General features: G+C 46.3%; 1 protein-coding gene across 1 annotated transcript in view; it reads left to right on the top strand.

Annotated features, from left to right (window-relative positions):
- Positions 1–9350, top strand: part of MID2 (midline 2) — a 195002-nt gene extending 185652 nt beyond the window's left edge. Inside the window, exons 9-10 of the mRNA XM_080990250.1 lie at positions 3439–3646; positions 5139–9350. Coding sequence (XP_080846376.1) covers positions 3439–3646; positions 5139–5541 — 611 coding nt within the window. The 3' untranslated portion in view covers positions 5542–9350. The remainder of the gene's footprint in view (positions 1–3438; positions 3647–5138) is intronic.
- The last annotated feature ends 9633 nt before the right edge of the window (positions 9351–18983 follow it).

The following is an 18983-nucleotide window of genomic DNA, read 5'->3' as shown; positions in this document are numbered from 1 at the left end:
GTGAAGTGGGTGGAGAATTAGATCTGCCCAGCAGCCCCACCCCCATGAACCAACGTCAGGTGTGGAGCAGATAGAATTCTGATGGAAACAAGAGTTAGTATTTATGGTTGCTGCCTTCTGCCTCCAAACAATACATAATTGATTTTATGTGTGTCGTCCCTCCCAATTTTATTTTTTTTAAAAAATTGCACTGTGTTTCCTTTGCATTGAAATGAGTATGGTGGAATAACGTAATGGCAATGTAACTTAACAGAATTTCTATAATAAGTTGCATAGGTTAGGTAACTTTGCCACAGCAGGCAGCAAGATGAATAAAGTGGATTTTTATGGAGGACGAACTGCAGAGGCATGGAAACTGTGCTGCATGCCATGAATACAAGACAGACATGAAAATGATGCCATCTTACATCCATAGGGGGCAGGTGGACATAGTTTAGACTCATGCGCTGGAGATTCCCCACTGCTGTCATGAGAATTTCTTTTACTGGAGCTGACCAAAGTTCCAACCAGTGTTGCATTCTGTCTCTTAATGGAAGGCTTTAAAAAGAGGGCTAGAGAATTTCATGAAGAATATGGTCACCTGTCTACTAGCCATGATGCCTACGTTCTACCTGCACTGTGGTAGGAAGTATGTCTCTGAATGCCAGTCGCTGGTAATGACAAGTGATCACAAAGCTCATACCACAAAGCTTGGTAATCACAAAGCTCATACCAATAACAAACTTAGTTGGTCTCTAAGGTTCTACTGGAAGGAGTCTTTTTATTTTGTTTCGACAAGTGAGGAGAGCTGTGTTGATCTCGGGTCCTACTTGTAGACTTCCCATAGGTTGACCACTGTGAGAATAAGATGCTGGGCTTAGATGAGCCTTTGGCCTGATCCAGCCAAGCTGCTCTTATGAGTGAACTGGCAAGGGAATGTTCTGCAAGTGATGTGGTTCACCTGCTAGGAGCCTGGATCTGAGTGCTCAAGAGGTTCAGCTCCCAGTGGCTGGAGAGGAAGCAGGTACTTGGAAGTAGAAAGGGTGCTAGGCATGCAGCAAAGGAACAACCTAGAAGCAGAGAGGCTGAGGGGTTAAGCCACACTGAGAATTTTAACTCCATGAAGGGACTCTTCATAGTCTCTTTGCAGACTACAGTTCCCAGGATTCTTTGGGGGAAGCCGCGGAAGTTTGAAGTGGCATTATTCTGCTTTAAATGTGCAGTGCAGTGCAGACAGGGCCACTGTCTTAAGCAATGGAATATTCCCCCCTCCCACTGTTCTGCACAGGTTTGGAAAGTGTGCACTTTGATGGCTAAGGGCTGAGTCTTGCCACGGTCGCCTGGCAGAATCTACAAAAAAAAGCCCCTCATTTTCTGCCTTTGATTGGTTTCTGCAGCCTGAGCCTGCATGTGAGGAAAAGTCCCTTGAAGGCGAGACCTTCTATCGGTGCTGGAAAAATTACTGTGAAGCCGCGAAGGCATGCTTTCCTGTAGGATGTAATAACAGAGCGTCTGTTGTGGGGAGTGACTGTGGATGTGGGCGAGAACGACTAAATGATGCATTGATGGTCTCTGCCGCTCTGTAAGACTATTATACCAGCACTTAAGGGGGCTGTGCTCTCCCTGCAATGTGCCTGAATAACTCCCATTAATGTTAATAGAGAATAAAGCCCTTAAGGAACTCGCTTAGATCCGACTTTCCCCTGCTTTGCTGGGTCTCCATCTCCATTTCTGTCCCTTGCACAAATATCTCTCTGGCTGTCTGTTAGCAACCCCAGAGCAGAAAGATCTGTCTTTAAAAATGTGAGGAGGCTATAGCTCTGTGGCAGAGCATCTGCTTTGCAGTCCCAGGTTCAGTCCCCAGCATCTCCAGGTGGGGAGAGACTTCTGCCAGGAAGAAATAAAAGAAGCAATAGAAATACAATTGAAAATCAACATTAATGTTTAATACAATGGACGTGTGCCATCTCCCTTATTCAACTACAAATCAGCATACACATGTGGACCCCCTGGATGAAGCTTAGACCACATGCAAGACTTGATAGATATATTAGCCCTGTTGGATCTCTGGAATGGAGAAATGACCAGGATGGTGGACATGATCGCTTCTGATCATCCCCTCTCATGAAGTGGATCCAAACCAGCCTCCTGGTTCTCTGGGGAGCTAGTGACAATGAAGTGCATGAGACGGCAACTAGAGTGATGTTGGTGGAAAACTCAGAATGAGTCCAACTGAATGCAGGCTGGAGTCTCTTTGAAGACCTATTCTGTAGCAGTGTGAACTCCATTGCATCAGTGAGGAGCTGTCCAGTACAGCTGTTTTCAGTGCTCAGGGATCTTTTACACTCTGGCCCACATAAGGAGAATTTAGACCACTCAAAGACCTGCTGTGAACAATTTGCTGAGCACTTCTCTGACAAAATCACCCTTCTGACTTGGACACTATAGTTGATACAGGTCTGGTGGGTGTAACTTTGGTCTCTGCTTGTCCAGTGTTAATGATACATTCCAATTTGTACAGCCTGAGGATGTGGACAGGATCCTTAGAAATGTGAGAACAAATGGAAACTTAATCCAAACAGGACGGGTGCTCTTGGTCAGCTGGAAGGCAGAGCAGTTAAAGCTGGTGTGCCAGCTGCGATCATTTCTTGAGATGCCTGATTTGGCCACATTGATGCATAGAATCGTAGAGTTGGAAGGGACCATGGGGGGTCATCTAGTCCAACCTGGTGCAATGCAGCAATCTTTTGCCCAATGTGAAACTCAAACCCATGACGCTGAGATTCGAGTGTCATGCTCTAGTGACTTGAGGTATCCCAGCATGCCTTAGTTACATCCCTTTGGTCTACTGTAACATGTGGAGCTGCTTTTGAAAAGTGCTCAGAAACTTCAGCTGGCTCAAAGAGCTGCAGCCAGATTGTTGACTGGGGCTGGTTATAGGGAGCCTTCTATAGTCCTAAAGTGGGCACTTGCATTCCCTTCCTTAAAGACAGGGACAATAGTTCTGATTGGAAATGAAACAAACAAACAAACCTGGGAGTTTTGGAACTCCTTGTCTTAGGAGGCTCATACGCCTTCTCTTTCAGGCTCCAGAAATACTACATTACCCATATTTATTTATGCTACTGCCTTATCCCCAGAGCATGTTTATGATTATTTAACCTTTAGTAAGCTATCTTTTCTTAAATTGGTTTTGTTTTTTGTATGTATGTATGTTTAGAATATTTTTACCTCACTCTTCAGCCAAAAAGGCTCCCTGAGTAGCTTACAATCAATTAAAATAAAACTTATCATTACAATTATTACTATGATTGTAAGCAGCTCTGGGTTCCTCTTTTGGGCTCTGAAAGTGGGAAATAAGCAAAGCAAGCAAGCTGCTGGGAGAGGTGGGGGCCTCTGTACCTTTTTAAAGTTTCTCTTTGCCCTGCGTCACCTTCGTTCTCTTTCTGGTCCTCGTAGGCCAGCCCTTCAAACTGGACCCCAAAATGGCACACAAGAAGCTGAAGATCTCCAACGATGGGCTCCAAATGGAGAAGGACGAGAGCTCCCTGAAAAAAAGCCACACTCCCGAGAGGTTCAGCGGAACAGGATGCTATGGTGCCGCAGGCAACATTTTCATTGACAGCGGCTGCCATTACTGGGAGGTGACAGTCGGCTCCTCCACCTGGTAAGTGGCTCTGCTGTTGGAGCTGAGCCTAACATAGAATAAGCAGGGGCACGGTGCCTGGGAGGAAGAAGGAGTGAGCCTGTCTCCCTTTCGTTTACTCGGAGAGCTGAGTCCCCAGGCTTATAGTCCAGGCATAGATTGCTGGGTTATTGTGCCCATCAGCAAGGAACCTGCTACTTCCCAATGGCCCTGCCAGCCAAGTCCCCTTTGCAACACCTGCGTAGGGGCAGCAGAAGCTGTTGGGAACTGCTCTTGCTTTGAAAACGCATACCTCTAAGAATGCCGTTTTCATCAAGTCTCTTTCGCTGAAGGGCTTCATTTAAAAACACACGTCGGCAGCGAGAGCAGCGCAGGCTGTGTGTGTACTCTTCCAGGTACGTGAGCCTCGGCGCTGCTCACTCTGCGCTGCAGGGAGGGAGGGCACATATAATTGAGCCAGGGAACGGCTGCTGTGATTCAAAGCGAGCCTCGGGGCATGTGTCACACAGAAATGCATTGATCAAAGGCACAGCGGGGGTGGGCAGGGGGGTGGACTTGCATCTTCCAATGGTTACCACTGAAACATCATCTCTCTCTCTCTCTCTCTCTCTCTCTCTCTCACACACACACACACACACACACACACACACCAGTTTTCCAATTGAATTGCCCTCCTCTGAGCCAGCATCCATTCTTATCTTGTCCCCACCCGCAACAAAAAGTGCTGGGTTCTACCTGGTTGGTCCATGGCCAGAGAACAACTTCAAATTTTGCATAAGCCCATTGTTTACATTTTGCTGACTTAAGGGCTGGCTTCTCATTGCATGTGTTGTCACTGAGCCTTAGCTAGGTGCTTCAGTGGTAAGTTTGATCAATGGGTTTTGATTTGTAACCTGCCTACAAAGGCTTAGAGTGGGAAAGGACTGCAGCTCAGTGGCAGAGCGTCTTCTTTGCATGGAGAAGTTCCCAGGTTCACTGACCGGCATCTCCAGGTAGGGCCGGGTGAGACGACAACAGTACAGTTGGATGAAAGCGAGCAGCTTATTTGAGTTGCACGATTGAGATAGTTCTCCATTTTCAAAAAGAGAGTGGGGATTTAGAATGTGGTCTTCCCTGGTTGAAGTCTAGCAGCTGGGTTGCATGCACAGCATATATTTAAAGCACGTGACTTCTCCCAAAGAATCTTTGGAACTGTAGTTTGTTAAGGGTGCTGAGAATTATAGCTCCGTGAGGGGTAAACTGCAATCTCCAGAATTCTTCAGGGGAAATCATATGCTTTAACTGTATGGTGTGTACACAGCCTTAGACGCTGTGCCAGACTGATTGAATTGATTTAGATAGCAATACTCTGCTCACTTACCTGGAAGTAAACCAGGTAACTTGAATGGGCTTACTGCTGGGTAGACATGGTTAATTTTAAGACTGCACCACCAGCCCATGAATTCCAGTTCTTATCTCTTGTTTCAGCTAGTCTCTTGAATGCCACTGTTTGTTTGTTTTTCTGCCTCTCCAGGTATGCAATTGGCATCGCCTACAAATCAGCCCCCAAGAATGAGTGGATTGGCAAGAACTCCTCCTCCTGGGTCTTCTCCCGCTGCAACAACAACTTTGTGGTGCGGCACAACAACAAGGAGATGCTGGTGGACGTTCACCCTCAGATGAAGCGCCTGGGCATCCTCCTGGACTATGACAACAACGTGCTGTCCTTCTACGACCCGGCCAACTCTCTCCACCTGCACACCTTTGAGATATCTTTCATCCTGCCGGTCTGCCCCACCTTCACGATTTGGAACAAATCTTTAATGGTCATATCAGGTCTGCCCGCCCCAGACTTCATAGACTACCCCGGGCAGCAAGAATGCAACTGCCGACCACAAGAGTCCCCATACGTATCAGGGATGAAAACCTGCCATTGAGTCAGAAAGGCCCTTCCCTTCCAGCCCAAGCCTCAGGAACTTCTGTGCAACTAGGCTGGAAGGTGGGCTTCTGCTTCCTATCGTGGTGAGCAGCATCTTGCCACACTGGGCTAGCTTATATCCTAAGGAAAACCCACCTCTTTAGCACACCCTCTTGGAGGAGTGTGGGTGGTGTTTCGTGAACTGGATTTTGTTTTTGTTTTTATTTGGTAGCACTACTGAATTTTCTCCGATGGGAGTTGGCATGCCTTGTTCATTTCTGGTGGGGAAAAGGGTGTCATGGCAGGGCTTTGGGTGGGTCGGTCCCTTCTTGGTTGCCAGGAAGTTGAAAAGCAAGACCCTTTTTTTTTCTTCGTTTTTTTCTTTTTTCTTTTGTGTGGAAAGAGTGTTCTTGGAACACCTAGTAGTTCTCAGCCCGCCATTTTGAGAGGGTGCCAAACAGAATTGGAACCCAAGCTGTTACCTAGAAAATACAAGATTGTCACACATATTTAGCGTCACAGGTATCTTAGAGATGGGTAGTCTTGCCCACCTGCAGGTGTTGCCTCCATGCGTTTGGACTGTGTGTGGAGGAGGAAATGGGACCACAGCTGATATACCCACTCACAATACTATATACCTGAGTCTGGGAACTCAGCACGTGGTCTGCAAAGGGCCATAGGCCTTCTGTGCCATTGGAGCTCTGATCACGTGAGGATCTACACAAGTACTGCTGTGTTGGCTCCTCAGGCATTGCACTGAGCATGCATATGGCAAGCAGCTCCCTGGGGTGCCCCATTTCAGGGCCGGAACCAACAAGCAAAGTCCTACATACAATCCTCCACCCAGTCATCTGAAAGAGCTCTGTACTGAGGATAAGAATCCTGTGGCTCTGCAGAAGTTGGTGGATGACAACTCACAACATCCCTGCCCATCCTGGCTGGGACTGATGGGAGCTGGGATCCAACTACCTCTGTGAGGCCACAGTTTCCTCATCACTGTGATAAAAGACACGGAGGCAACATCTACAGAGGATTATTGTATAAATGGAATGTGTACATGCTGGAAAGCCTTGGCGAGTTGCAGCAAGTCCAAGCATGTTCACCCCGAGTAGGATCTGGTGATCCCATGTGGCATTTTACTGGCAGATTTATTTTGTTCCCTGAGCAGAAGTGCCTTTCATGTAAGGGTTTTGTGAACGTATGAAACAGTCCATAGTATTACAAGGAACATGCTACGTTCAGAAAAGGGGTGGCGCAGTCCACGAAGCCTGAAAGACCATGACCACTGTGCCATATCTGGCTTCTGAGATGCAGTGGTGTCTCCCTTTGCTCCCTGGACAACAGGGACTCTTTTCAAGCATCTGTCAGTTGAGTTTGGCAGGAGCTTCATCACAGGGAAAGGGGGTGGTTGTTTTAAAAAACCCGCGCACATTTAAAACATAAGAAGGAAAGTTTAGCACACACTCTAGTCCAGTGGTTTACTTGTTAATATGGGATCCCAACTGGTAGAGGCTACTTCTTTGTCCAGTGGCTCCTGCTTCTTTCAAGACCATATCCTGTGTGTAGCAAATGTCGTCATTGGCTTTCAGTCTGCAAAGAGTATCCTAGAGCCTTTAGAGCACAGCCAGGTGCTCCTTGTTGTTTCCAGAGACGTTGTGCCAGATGACACAGCAACCCAAAGAAGGGGCTTTGGGTGGGAATTCTAGGCAAAAGCACTGGATGGAGCAGAGTGAAAGGTATTCCCCCTTTGCCCAGCATAAGTGGAGGGAAGATGGCACTGCTTATGCTTTCTTTTCGGGAGTGGATGGTCTTGGTTCTGTGGCCTGTAGCACTAGAAGAAAGCAAACAAATCCTAGGAGTGGAATGTACAGGCTCAACTCCTGTCAGTTTCAGACCCTGTGCCCAGCAAGTGGGTGGCATTCCTCTCTGTGAAATCGGTAACTGTAAGATGGTAGCAACGGTGCTTAGATGGCCTTAAAGTGGGCTTAGGTAAATTTAGTTTTTGTTGCCTCAAGGCTACTGGCAGGATCCTGAGGCACGCTCTTGTGTTTGCTGCTGAATTTATCTGCCAGATTCACAAGGCATGACTGCCTTTCAAGTTTTTCTTTCAATTGTATTATTGATATGGACCTCAGCTTTAAAAACAGAGGTGTTTTTTTGTTTTGTTTTGTTTTGTTTTGTTTTGTTTTGTTTGTTTTTTGTTTTGTTTTGTTTTGCTTACTCCAGAAAGGAGATCTAGAGCATTGGTTTTCAGCTGGTGGGTTGAGATTCCCTTTTGGATCTGATCTAAGATGGGTCACAACAGCAGCACCAGTACCATTCAAATAAATGACAGTGTATATAGATATATATAGATTATTATTTTTTAAATCCCCAAATGCATGTTTGGGTTAAGATGAGTCCTGGGTCTGGAAAAGTTGAAGACTACTTACCTAGGGAATAAGTGAACCTAGAAAAAAAAACACACACACACACACACGACCACCAAAAGAAGAAGAAAAGAATCTACATCCCCATAATGATTTTGCATTTAGAAATCCAGATCACCTTCCTTAATGCTAATATACAGTTATTCTTTTATCACTTTCAATTCCATGGTGCATGGTTTTGCACAGAATCCAATAATCTGGCTTGAATTTCTGAGTATCTCAGCTTTCTTTGAGAAAGGGGGATAAAAGGGTAACTAGCCACCAAATAGTAGTCACAGAAACATTTGAAAGCATGGGAGCGAAAAAAAATCTACAGAGATTGCCACAATTTGAGAGATAGAATACTCATTCTTGGCTTTTCTTTCTCTGCCGTGTGTCCTCCAATTGTGCTTCTGGACCACAACAGATCCTCATGTCTCCTTGCATTACCCACTTTCTGGGAACATTCCCCTCCCCTGCCACACACACACACACTCACCAAAAAGAAAAGAACACCTTCTGGAAATTCCCAGTGCTAGGATTGAGCTACTAAAGCTGGGACATTATGCAAGATAAGGAAGCGCTCTGTTCAAACGTAATAATGCATTTGCATCAAGAAACAGCACAATCTAAAGTCAGAGTAAATTATGCAGAGTTTGTGGGGAGGGAGTTGGATATCTTATCTGAACAGCAGCATCTGCGCTGGGGGGTGTTCCACTCCTCTCCTTTTCATCCATCCCCTGAAAATTTTCTCTTCTTGAAGGGAAGAATTTGCTCTCTTTCCCTGCCCCTCCCCTTCTACTGTGTGTTAACACAATATGGCGTTCCAGGTGTGTGTCAGGCATGGTGGGAGAAGTGAGTGTTCTGTTTGCCAGCAGACCAAGTTGGAGGATTCAGGAGTGACCTCCAGCTCATCCATCCTTGGCTCCCAGGGGGAATGGATTAGTGACCTCCCTAAGATAGGATTGCCATACACCCGGAATTTTGCAGACATACCTGGAATACTGCATTTGGAAGCTCAACAGCTTTGTCAAAAAAGAAAGAAAGAAAAAGCTCAACAGCAGATTTTCACTTTTTGAAATATGGCAATCCTAACTAAGGCAGTACCACTTTGGAAGGTGAGTCCATGGACTAAATGCTCCTCCATACAAATTCCCTGGATGTGCACAACAAATGTGCCAGAACTTGTCTCTCTAACGTGCTTGTTTTGGTTTTTTCTTTTGGTTTTGTTTCCTTTTTGTTGTTTTCTGTTTTGTTTTGTGGATTGCCTACCTGAGGCCCACAGTAGTGCAGCTCAGACAGCAAGCAGCCTGTCACTGCAGTGGGGAGAAGGAATTATCTGCCCAGTAAGAGCAGATTAACACTAAAGGCCTTTACAGGAAAAGATATGCTTTACCGTTTATTTAACTTTTTTTTTTTTTTTGAAAAATATGATTAATCAGACCGGCAGGTTTCCCAGGGTGGGGGGGGGAGGGTTTGGGGGAAGGGAGAGTCATCCTAAAGAAAGCCCCAGTTTGTATTTTGCTTGGTTTTCACAACCTCAATGAATGGTTCTTTGCGCAGGGAAGGGGGGGGCGGATGCAGGACTCCAAACATTGGACTCCATAAACCTCAGAGCCAATGGTCTAGGTTGATGGGATGGTGTCAAGCACCATTTGGAGAGCCACAGCCCCCTACCTAAACGCTAGAGCTGCTTTAATGAAGGCTTGGGCTTACAAGAAAAGAGGCAGTGTAGATGAGTGCTGCTGTAGATAATGCATGCTCTAAAGTCAAGAGGCGACCAGTGATGGGGGTCCTGACACGACCTTTTGCAATCTGTCTGGACTCTTTTGCGCTGCCAGTCTTCCCTCTGCCATCCAAGAGGCTCGATTCCCTACATCACAGGCACTTTTCTTTGGGACCCATTTTTGTCATTCTGTCCTTCTGCCTCTTTTGTCCATTGCAGCATCTCACAGCCCATGCAGCTGCTCTTGGGGTTTTGGCTGTGAAGGCCTTAGAGGTCCTCCAAAGGGTCCAAGAGTCCAACCCAGGGCCTCGACTGATTCCAGCTCTCGGGGCAAGCGGGGAATGTTTTTCTGAAGCTGGCTGCTGTGGTTGCAGTGAGGGATGCTTTTTCATCAACTCTGAATTGCCTGTGCTAATGGCAGTAGGGTGATAATAGCTTCTCCTGGGAGCAGGAGATCAGAACGAGCTGGAGAGCTTCCCTTGCACAGTGTTTTCTACATCTCTTAAAGAGTTTTTGAGGCTGGCTACTTTAATGAAAGCAGGAGAGCACACTGCAGCTGCAAGCAAATGACACCTCCCTGTCATGTGTTGGGAAATTGTGTTTCTGTGTGCAAGCATCTTTGGGAAATAAACATCTGCTCAGACCACTGGTGAGAAGGAACAGGCTGGGCGTCTGAGAGCATCACAAGCCAGTCACACAGGCATTTGCACCCTGACTTCCTCTTTCCTCTCCAGCCAAATGCAGTGAGAACAAATAAAAATCATCACCTGGTGCTTCAAGATAGAAATCTCTCTCTCTTGGAGTGGCTGGTCACAACATTCCAGCTCAAAATGCCTGCATGTGTGGCTGGCTGAGGTTGTGGTAACGGGGCGGGCTTGTTTTCTGATCGCCCCAGCGGCACTGATGAGGACTACCAGAGAGGGCACGTGGCCTCCATTAGGGCCTGAGCGCAAGGACCATTGAGCATGGCACTTGATCAGTTTTACACTGATTAAAGTGGCACTGGATAGAGCCAGTCTTCTGGCAGGCAGCGGAAGGGAAGAGGCAACGGGTGGTGATGCTTATGACTTTGGTCCAGCTAGTAGGAAATGTCTATTTCCTTTGCCTTGTCTGCTAGGATCCAAGCTGCAGCTGTGTTTTGTACCAGCAAATATATGAGGGAAAGGGAAAGGTACCTGCATCTTCCTCCATCACTATTTTAGCAGTGTGCTCATTTTGGGGAACTTCTCCAGCGGCTTTTGGCTTTATAACTTCAGGCCAAATCTGCACCATGCATTTAAAGCGTGTGGTTTCCCCTAAATAATCCTGGAAGCTCTTGATTACCCCCCCTCACAGAGCTACAGTTATCAGCACCCTATAGTTCCCAGAATTATTTGGGGGGAAACCATGTCAAATGTGCTTTAAATGTGGATGCAATCTCAGTCCCTAACAGCCAGCCTGCATGTTAATTGCTCCACACCTAACATGTAGCATCCTCTTGACGTGGAAACACCCAGTGGTGATTATGAGAGAGTCTGTGTCCATAAAAGGAATCCCTGGGACCAGAGGGCTGTGTACTATTGGCATGGGGGAAAAACTTGCATGGAGTTTCCATGTAGCAGACCCACTGGAAAGTGACTCATGCTATTGATCAAGCAGTGCATAGCCCACTCTTTAGGGAGCTGTCTGATTGGTGGAAACAGCCCAGTGTTAAACGTGAGACAGCATCCCCCCGCCCCTCGGCCAATAGCAAGGCCCTCAGTGCTTCCTGCAGTCATAACATGGTGCACTTCTGCATTCAACCCCTGTTTACTTTGGTGGGGTCAAAGAAGTGAAGTAATTTGGAGCCCACTTAAAGAGCTTTTCTCCCTGGAGACATCTGTTGGCTCTTCCCTGACCCCTGACCCTGTGCTGCACTTGGCTACTTGTATCATGTTAGCTGCATTGTAATCTGATTTTGGGGATGTGGTGGAATTTTGGTTACCGTGAAACCTGTCAGACTTTCTTTTCATATGTAACATAATCGGGGGGTTTGCAGCTTTTTTGTTAATGTGTATATATAAAATATAAATATATATATATATATACATAAAATATATAATATATATGTATACGTTCCAGGTGTGTCTTTGTGTGGAGCAGAACTTTGGGCATTTGGGCTAAATTGTGTGGTTATATTTTGGGTGCAGACATTTCATCCCCTGATGGCAAAAGGCATGCTCAAGATTAACCAGTTTTAAATGAGACTGTGTGGACACAAACACACACACACACACATTCGCCAATTGGTTCTCAGCACTTCCTGTGTTCTTCTGCCCACTCCATGTTGGCGGGATCAAAGAGGTAAATGGACAGCTCTAGGTTTAAAGCAGCTTCCTAAATATCCATAGCATCCTTCTTGTTCCAGACTCCCCATCCCCAGATCAGAGCAGGCAACTAGGAGTGTCCCCAGAGCACCAAATCTTTTTCCTTCAAAGAGGTCTTAGTGAGTCCTTAACTCTTAGTATAGTATTGGGACTTTTCTCATCATTGAGCTTTCCCTGGAGTACTGTGCAAATTTCCTTCTCCCTTCCCTCCTCCCCTCGATATTTCAACTATTACGCTACTGCAGGGCTGCTGCCCCCTCTCCAGCTTCCAAGGAGGAAGAGAGGGTCCCAATCCAGCTACATCAAGCCTCTGCCAACCCCTAGCGACAGTCAGCATCTGATAGTATCCAAACAGGCGGAATGATTCAGAGGCCTCTCTCGTGTTGAAATCAACAACAACTCTGGTTTTTTTCATGCTGGCTCAATGTGACCTGTGGCAGCACAGCCTATTTTGAGCATGTCAGAAGGGGCTCCATGTTTGGATTGATGCAGAAGAGCTGCTAAATACTTAAAGGGCACAATGCCCATGAGACAAATTTGCATGTACTATTTTATATGATAGATGTTTCCGGGGAAATAATATGGTGAATGCCTGGGGCACTGCACTTTGCAGTATGTCCCAACTGCTCCATATGGCAGAGTAAAATACACACACATACAATTAAGTTTAAAAAAGGGGAAGGGGCAAGAGATTTAGGGCCTGCTGGATAAAGCTCCCTGAGCTGCCCTGTTTTGATGTACGCACATGTAGAATTCCTCTGCAGGAGAAGGCATCCACCTGCTTCCCTGCTTGTGCTGAGAAGCTCTACATTGGTACACGCACTGAACTGCTCCTGACATGCTTTGGATTGTAGAAGCACAGCAACCAAGGGTGAGAGGGTACTGGCAGTAGCAGCTGGTGTGCAAGGGCAGCAGTGCTTACGTGACCTTCCATCACTGGAGTCACTAGTCCTTTCTGTCAGAGGTGAGGTGGTAGGGATTTTGGCACAGTACTCCCTTTCACATGTTTGCACCATGCACTTCCCACCCCATCAATTCTCCCTCCTAGAACATCGCAGTGATGGGACCTTTAAGTATGTGCCACTGCCCCTCCACACCAAGCGCTACTGGGTGCAGGGCTAGCCCAAGCACACATCCTGCTCACATACAGGGGTGTGTGGTTATCTGAATTCCCCTAGCATTGATACCCGAAGCTGTGTTCTCTGCCCACCTTAAGAAAGGCTTGCAGAATTAGCCCGAAGAACTATCTGGTCCAGCATCCCATTTCACACAGTGGCCAACCAGGTGCCCCAGGGAAGCCCATAGGTAAAGTGTGAAGAGAGCCGCTGCACAAAATTAGCAACTCAGGGTTGCTCAAAGTGATCTCTTTCTGAGTACTTTGGAACTTACAGGATGGGTGGGAGGGGCAGGGAAAGGATATGTCTCTCCCAAGAAATGTTTCTTTTAATGTGCTCTCCATAGCTGGATCATAATTTCAGAGAAGCTCCTCTAATAATAATAATAATAACAATAACAATAATAATAATAATAATAATAATAATAATAATTTTTATTTATACCCCGCCCTCCCCAGCCAAGGTCGGGCTCGGAGCGGCTTACAAGCAATAATAAAAACAAGTTAAATGATTACAACTTAAAAACAAAATTTTAAAATACAACATTATAATATTGAAACATTAAAATATTAAAATGTAGCCTCATCGCAGAAGGAGAAGGAAAAGAAAAAAGAAAGAGAGGGAGGGAATCAAATTGGCTCCAAGCCAAAGGCCAGGCGGAACAACTCTGTCTTACAGGCCCTGCGGAAAGAAATCAGATCCTGCAGGGCCCTGGTCTCATGAGGCAGAGCGTTCCACCAGGCCGGAGCCAGAGTTGAAAAGGCCCTGGCTCTGGTTGAAGCCAATCTAACTTCCTTAGGGCCCAGGACCACTAGGGTGTTGCTATTTATGGACCTTGAGGCTCTCCATGGGGCATACGGGGCGATCCCCTAGGTATGAGGGTCCTAGGCCGTGAAGGGCTTTAAAGGTCAAAAGCAGCACCTTAAATCTGACCCTGTACTCCACCGGAGCCAGTGCAGCTGGAAAGGCACTGGGTGAATATGCTCCCATGGCAGAGACCCTGTGCGGAGTCTCGCTGCAGCATTCTGCACCCGCTGGACTTTCTGGGACAGCTTCAAGGGCAGCCCCACGTAGAGCGAATTACAGTAGTCAAGCCTGGAGGTGACCGTCGCATGGATCACTGTATAAGAACAGAATGAGGGCAGAGGAGTCGTTTTGGTCTTCTTTTTCGCAAAGCCTAGTGTACATTTTCACACATCAAGAGATGCTCAAAAATCCTCACCACCAATCTCAGAGCCCTGTTCATGCACACATAGGAAAGCCACAGAGGAGAAGAGGGATTGGATCTTGCTGGCAGAAACAGCCTACATGCAGGCTTACCTGGAGACAGGAACAGGTGTAGGTTTGTTCCTATGGGAAGAGCTCTGCCTTTCCCTTCTCTTCCCTCTTGTACTGACACATGTACAGCCTCAAGATCAAAAGATGTTACACACACACACACACACACACACCATTTCATGTTCCAGGGGGGTTATTTGCTATGCTTGCTTTATTTCCATGCACTGGTTATTTGCACCCATGTTTTTGTTTTAAAAGGGCTTTACACACAAGAGGGAGAGACAGAGAATGTGCATGGGTTTTGGTTACACTTTCACAACCTCTCGCAGAAGGAGGGGCATTTGGAACCATGACTGACAGAAGAGCCAGCCTATCAACAGGGTGCACAGCCCTAGTCGGAGGACAAGAGTAGAAAGTTTCAGGACTGATGCAAGGGTTGGTCAGCTGTGCAAATCCATCTCGCTTGTAGCACAAAAACAGGTTCCACTTAAGCTTGATCCAGAGGAAAAGATGATACGTTTCATAGACATATTGAGTGTGCCTCCATCTCAGACTCGCCACTGAAATGTACATTACTCCATGTATCCTTCCTTGATTTCCTGCTGGGATGAAGGTGACTAATGGGTGCCCAAAGATGGGCGGTGTCACTAAAAGCTTTTGGGCATTTCTGGCTCTGCAAGTGTCAAATCATACCTGGCATCGCCACCCTCTGTAATAACAGCCACTGCACAAGAAAGTGGATGCATGATTTCACTTGTCTCTAATCCAAGAGAGGAATGGTGGGAAAATTTGTTTCACTTTGCATTTAAAGGCAAGCCTACCTGTTCCACACTTTCTTAAACAATACAAGTATTGAAACACAGCCATCCTTCAAAACTTGTACCTCTCTGGATTTTGCTGTTGTTCTCCAGCCTTGCAATGTGCACTTGCAAAATGCATTTACTAGGGTAAAATTTGCATTAAAATACTCATATTGGTGAAAGTAACATACAAAAGTGCATTATTTTAGGGGAAATGGCACTGGGGGGAGGAAATGAGTATATCAGACAAAATTATGTACAAATGTGTATATTAAGAGAAATCCGCATTAAAATACTGATGATTTTTCATGGCCTTTTTTTAATGTCTTAGACTGATGTGAAAAGTGTAGAACTGAATTTAAGATTGGAAAAATGAAAAACCAGAATTGACTTATTCGCCCATCCTAATCCAAGGATGAACCCTCCTCTCTCGTATCTGAAGAAGTGTGCATGCACACAAAAGCTTATACCTAGAACAAACTTAGTTGGTCTCTAAGGTGCTACTGGACTGTTTTTAAATTTTATATTCCTCCTCTCCATTCACCTAGTTCAGGGACAGGAAAACTCTGGCGCGCCAGATGCTGTTTGAAGTACAATTTCCAGCATCCCTGACCATTGGCCAAGCTGGCTGAGAATGATCGGAGTTGAAATCCCACAGCACTGGTTAGCCACAGGTCCCCCATCCCTGACCCAGCTGAACATTCCACCTTGCTTAATGTACTGTCCCATGCATACACTAGCATAACCACAGAGAACAGCATCTGAGATCTTGAGGTTGAGGTGTCTGCGATCCTGTGTCCCAGAAAGTCATATGAGAGCCAGAGCAGGTACGGCAACACACACACACACACACACACACACACACACACACACACACGTAGACCAGCCAGGGTTAGTTATTGAGCCCACAATTGTCTGTAATCCCATCAGAGTGCCACCACCATTCCTTGGCCACAAAGGAGGAAGGATATACCAGAGAAAGACATAGGCCAGAGAAAGACATATGATAAGGAGTAACTCTCCACTTTCACTATAAAAGATCCTGTCAGGCGGTTCTGAGCAACAAGGAGACTTTTGCTTAATAAAGATTCTTGACCTGATTAACAGGATCCTGTCCTCCTCACAGGTATGCAGGTGTTTGGGGATGCAGATGGTGCTGTTATTGGGTCATATCCCTACTCAGTCAAATATTCTTGGATGGCATTCCCAAACCATCCAGGCACTGTTTGGGCTGTGGCTGTCATACAAGCAATCAGTGCAAGGAACTTTGTCTTCCCTGGATGAGACATTGGCTGGCTGGCTGGCTGGCTAGCAGGGAGGGAGGGAGGGAGGGAGAAGTGGTGCTCCTGCTGTTTTGGGGAATGAGATGCTCTGATGCCACCTAAGCCTGGTTGAACATAAGTTTGTAAAATATTTATAAAGTTGGGAACATATGGTGCAAACCCACACAAAATATAAAACATTTTTTCTTCTTTATTCTTTGCTCAGGGCTTTCTCCCATGAAACATTAATCTCTGAGATGAGGCGAAGGATCAAATAGCTGCTGCTATTATTGGGATGAATCCACAGCATTTTCAAAGGCTGTTTGTAGGGCTGAGCTCAGAACAGCAGCAAATGAGGCTCCTGTGCTATGAAGAACCCAGCTGCACATTTTGAATAGGGGTGGCAAGACGATAGGGGTTACTTCAACCCCTTTCTCTCTGGTTGGGGATGGGCAAAGAAGGATTGATATAGAAAAAGGCAAGTAACTTTGAGCCATCTCCAAACTTTCTTTCTAAAAGTAAGAGGTGAACATAGGAATATAGGAAGCTGCCTTATGAGACAGACCATTGGACCCATGATCTCAGGAATGGATGTCTATACAGTCTGGCAATGGTTTTGCAGGGTTTCAGCTAGGGACAGCCCTATCGGGAAATGCTGGGAACTAAACTTAGTAAGTTCTGCATGCGAGACATTCTCTACCACTGAGCTGCAGCCCTTTCCAAAGGTGGCAGAGGGATCTCTTCCCTTTGCCTATCTCTGCTTAAGCTTGGGGACTGGAGTTTCTTCAGCAAAAGCAAAAAGAACTCTAAAGAAGCTTTGAGGCACCCATTATTTCATGGGTTCCTGGCAAGAGGCCTGGCACTGACTACAAACTCTTTCACACAAAAACCTGTAGATGTGTTAAGACAGGTGGTACCTGTGTTAAGTGTAATGTGTGAACAAGCCTATCATGTCAAGCTAATAAAAATATGCTCTACTAATGAGCTACTGCTCCTCTTTTATTCCACAACTGAGCTCAAGGCAACATGCATGAAGTTTCTATGACTGGGTTTTCAGCATCTCCAGGCCCTGGAAAGTCAATGTAGACAATACAGAGATAGAGGGGTAAATGTTCTGACTCAAGGCAGCTTCATATGACCTTCCATAATATCTAATTCATCCCAGGCCCTTCAAGCCAGCTTCCCAGTTACTATGCATTCTTGGGCTATGCATCCCAGGGCTTGGTCTGTACTCAGAGTAGCCTAACAGTTTGGCATGAATGATTCAACTCCTGCAATCTGTCTCTGCTCTAAGGAGGGAGTGCTTGTTCTCATTCTTCTGACATTCTGAAGCAATGCATTTTTTGTAACTGGCTGCTGTTGCCTTGCAGAATAGGCCAAGCAAATCAGTCCTCCAACAAAGCTATTGAGGGACATCAGAAAGCAGTCGCCTTTTGTTTGCAAGTGGCAGCTTCTGTGTTTTGGACCCAGGCCAAATGCTGGACGACGGGCATAGCAAACAGCATGCTGCTTACTTACGGTAAGTGCCAGAGACCATGCTTTCCTTCTGAAAGGAAGGCCCAAGGCTCATTTCCTGGCATCTCTTATGTAATGGATTTCAGGGACCACAACCAAGAACTGCATGGAACAATGACATCCCATCATTGTCTGTTTGGTCCTTAAGCTAGCTCCACCAGGAACTGCTCATACATTTGCAAGCATATCTTCAGAAACTTAAAGAACTAAACTTAAATAAATAAATATCCTCAAGAGGTGACATGCAGCCCTACACCTCTGGCTCCTGCCTTAAAGAATGGACATCTCTAGTACAGGGGTCGACATGGTTTACCTTGCTTGGGCCTGTTCACTCTAGCAGAGATCCCTCCGTGGATCGGATCGTGAGCACATGCGCACCTGCAATTTCTGGTGTCTGCATCTGTGCAGATGCGATTTTCGGCATCTGTGCAGGCGCAATTTTCAGCGCCGTGAAAGCAAGTCCCTGCGCCGTGCTGCGCTGGTTTAGTGGGGACTCGCCGAGCGGTCAGCTCAGTTTGGGTGCGGCTTGGGGGCCGGTTAAACGACCCCCATGGCCCGCTTGTGGCCCATGGGCCTTAGGTTGCCGACCCCTGCTCTAGTAACTCTTCTTATCTAGTATGTACTCCTTAGTTTGTTCCACTGTTCAGTGGCGGGCCCAACAGAAATGTTGGAGTCTTCTGGTGACTCCATTTCCCCTTCACATTTATACTGTATGAACTTATACTGTAGGAACAGTAGGAACTTGTGCTTTTGACACGGGGTGAGCAGAGTTTCCTTGGTTCCATCTGCACACAGCATGGGCGCTTCCAAACTGTCACTATTTTGGGGTGGGATTCCATCACTTGTCAGCAAGCTCACATTGTGCAATTAATGTTGCTTATGACAGCCTGGCACAACATACCCACTTCCCAAAAAAATATTTTTGTGGTAAAGAAAATGATAGGGAAATTAATTGGGGATGACTGCATAACACTTGCTTTGACACATCATCATCTAACCTCCCCAGAGACAA

Source organism: Podarcis pityusensis, assembly GCF_964106645.2.
Source record: "Podarcis pityusensis genome assembly, chromosome: Z".
In the NCBI taxonomy this organism is placed as follows: Eukaryota; Metazoa; Chordata; class Lepidosauria; order Squamata; family Lacertidae; genus Podarcis; species Podarcis pityusensis.
Note: the sequence above shows the minus strand (reverse complement) of the source record. Positions and strands in the feature narration are given on the sequence as shown.